The 3,462-nt window shown below is 38.2% G+C and overlaps 1 protein-coding gene across 1 annotated transcript in view; it reads right to left on the bottom strand.

Moving 5' to 3' along the window:
* keap1a (kelch-like ECH-associated protein 1a) overlaps window positions 1-1,571 on the bottom strand; it is a gene marked incomplete at its 5' end in the record, with an annotated part of 28,989 nt that extends 27,418 nt beyond the window's left edge. The window contains 1 exon segment of the mRNA XM_014009783.1: window positions 829-1,571. Coding sequence (XP_013865237.1) covers window positions 829-1,041 — 213 coding nt within the window.
* Window positions 1,572-3,462: the final 1,891 nt, after the last annotated feature.

Genomic DNA, 3,462 nt, shown 5'->3' on the forward strand with positions numbered 1-3,462 from the left:
AACAGAAGTACAAAAGAATGTTTTATATTCTGTATAGTGCAAAACCGTTTCAACAACAAACAAAAACATTTCTCAAATTTTCAACAAAATCAAAATAAAGTGGATGTTATACCCAGTACTTCAAGTAAAATTAGTCATTTAGACATACAAAATTCAATGTTGCCTAAAATATTATAGTGTAACGGGACCTTAAGGGGCTTAAGCTGCACATAGTCCTGTCATAAAACAATTTCAGATACCGTATTTTTCGGACAATAAGCCGCGACTTTTTTCCTGAACTTTGAACCATGCGGCTTATAGTCCGGTGCGGCTTATAGTCCGAAAAAAACGGTATCTGAAATTGTTTTATGACAGGACTATGTGCAGCTTAAGCCCCTTAAGGTCCCGTTACACTATAATATTTTAGGCAACATTGAATTTTTAATGTCTAAATTACTAATTTTACTTGAAGTACTGGTTATAACATCCACTTTATTTTGATATTGTTGAAAATTTGAAAAATGTTTTTGTTTGTTGTTGAAACGGTTTTACAATATATATGAAACATTCTTCTGTACTTCTGTTATGTTCATTTGCACTACAGCAAAAACACTGGCTTTGATTATGATTACAGTTTTCTGCAAAATAAATGCTCTAAAAATTACATTATCTTTGCTTTTTATGATAATTTTCTACCGCGATTTTTCCCGTTACTGTGAAGGGATTCAATTTATACCGTGATATGAATTTGAAGTCATACCGCCCAGCTGTAGTTTATACCCACCTAAAATTATTTCTATACTAAATTTAAAAAAATGCTTGCATTCCAAGTTTAATAAATCTGATTACCTTGAAGTTCATGACCATCTCCTTACGCTTGACACGCAACACCAGGTCACACAGGATCTCGTGCCGTCTGAACTCATCCATGGCCAAGAAAGATCTGGAGGCATGGTTCTCAACAGTGTAGTCAAGATATCCGGACCCCCGCATGGAGGGAACGACGATGGCAGAGAAATCAGAGTCACATGTAGGGCGTTTCCTCCTTAGACTGCAATGCATGCTGGAGACAGTGAGAGACACACTCCGGGTTTGGGTTCAAGTCATACAGACTTACACAGTTCTTCTCTTCCAAGGGTCAGACCGTTCAAAGGAGCATCTTATGTTGTGAGCTCCATTTTTAAAAAACGGAAGAAAATAAATTCCCTAAATTGGTTCAGTCAGTTGATATTCTCCAAGAAGTAAACAGTGCTTTCCATTAGTAGACACGGGTGTAGCCAAACGGCAGAGCAAACACAGCTTCAAGTAGAATAACCTGAATTCACGTCATCAGAGAATACAGCTTTAACCACGGTTCCTCCTTCATAAATCAAGGCGCCGACATGACTGACAGCAGATGTGTCAGGATCAGACTGCTCTTTCAGTCAAACCATGATCGTTAATGTCTTCATTCAGATTTTGGTTTGAGGAATCTGCAAGCAATCCACTGTGACGTCTCAGAGGGTTTCCTGACAGTTGTTGTTCCTCATGAGAAAAAGGAAGTGCTCGTCTGAACTGGTGCTTCTTCAAACTAGGCTGTGCTGACGCTCGGCCTGTGAAAAAGAGAAAATACYGTTAATGAAACTGAAAGCCCATAGAAATGTTTTTGTAATCTTACGTAATTGCGCGTATCAGGGCATGAGTTTCACTTCCATGCAGCTAAAATGAAAAAGCTGTACTCTGAAGAACTGCTGAACATTTCACCTCAGGAAAGGGTCAACATCTTACTTTCATTTTGGATGCGAAGTAATTTCCTTCCAAGACCTTTGCGCATATTTTTTTTATTTCCAGTTTACTTTCAGAGAAGCTTTACCATCCATTCATTTCCTTCCCTTGATTTAGTTTTCCAGGTGCTGCTGTCCAGCTGTGACTGTGTGAGAGGTGGAAGATACCCTGAACAGGACCCAAGGGACTCATCTTTATCTTTATCTTTATTTATTTAACAGGGACAATGCAAACAAAAACATAGAACAGAATCAAGTATGTAACTGATGCGTTGCACAAGGAGTATATAGCTACAGCTAATTTGCAACTCCAGTCCCTGGTTGGGCATTTCTACACAAATAAAGTACATACAGTTTATGCATCCATATACACAATAAATACATAAGCATGTCTGTGTTCCCTGCCTYTTGTCCAGTGGTTAAAAATATGGAACAAAGGTACTGGGAAAAATGGATACCAGGGAACATGGGTACAGAGAAGCAGGTACAATAGTACCTACTTTCCCTTGTTTGTATTAAAATGCACTTGAAGGGGGAGCCAAGTACCTTACATCACTTTAACTCGGAGAACATAGGTACCAAACATAAGGTACACTCCTGGTCTCTAAGTCCATCACAGGGACACCAAGAAAAATGAGCTGTTCACATTCTCACTCACATCTAAGGACAATTTAGTTACCAATGATTCTAACGTGTTTTAATGCTAAATTATTAAGAACATTATGATTGACTAATTTTGTAACATTAAATATTTATGCAAACTCAGCAAAATTTTCCTTATAAAATAAAATAAAATACTGGAGGGATCTATGCAGATGCAGCCCAATGTTCCTGCATCATAACAGTTTAAAGCACAGCATGAAGCTCCCTCGAGAGTTTCACTGCGTGTTCTTGTGTTTTTATGAAATAAAACAGCCATTTATAAGCCTTTTTTAAAAACACATCCTAAATTTGTGCTTTTCACATTTCATGAGTGCTTTATAAACACAAACCCTGCATATTCCATGGGGTGGATTGTATTCAAAATAATAATTTGCTGAATTTAATTTATTTTTTGGTTAGGGCAGCACAGTGGCTCAGTTGGTACTCTCAGCAGGAAGTTTGCTGGATCGAGTTTAATTGGTGACTCTAGGTGTGTGTGAATGGTTGTTTGTCTCTGTGTGTGTCTGTGTGATGGACTTGTGACCTGTCCAGAGTGTCCCCAACCCTCACACTGTGACTGCTGGCACCAACGACCCTGAAAGGAAGAAGCGGGTATAGATAATGGATGGATTGTTTTTTTTTATTAATCAGTCTGTGAATTTGTTAATGATGTAGCAAAAATATAACTTGACTTTCATACATGAAAGGAAAACATGACCTCTGACATGTCAGAACCTGGACTAAAAAACTAAATAAAAATAAGAATGGGTCAATAAAGTGAGTGATCCAAAGAGGTAATTTGCTTTAAAACAAAAACTGTTCATCTCATTTAAAAGCACTTTATTTCAGCTCAATGTGTACCGTTCCACTGTATTTTGCATCATTGAGCCATAAGCGTGTCCCCTTGTGGATGTGTGTGCACACGGAGCACAGCTGAAGAGGAGGTGGCATCGAATAAAAAACAACTCATTGTTTGAAGTGCAATAAAATCTTTCCAGTAAAATGACTGATGAACCTGATRGCCCAGTGTTAGGGCCAATCTGCAGCCTAAATGGAACAGCTTGTTTCAGTCTGTCCT

This window comes from Austrofundulus limnaeus, unplaced genomic scaffold (assembly GCF_001266775.1).
Source record: "Austrofundulus limnaeus strain Quisiro unplaced genomic scaffold, Austrofundulus_limnaeus-1.0 Scaffold61, whole genome shotgun sequence".
Lineage (NCBI taxonomy): Eukaryota > Metazoa > Chordata > Actinopteri > Cyprinodontiformes > Rivulidae > Austrofundulus > Austrofundulus limnaeus.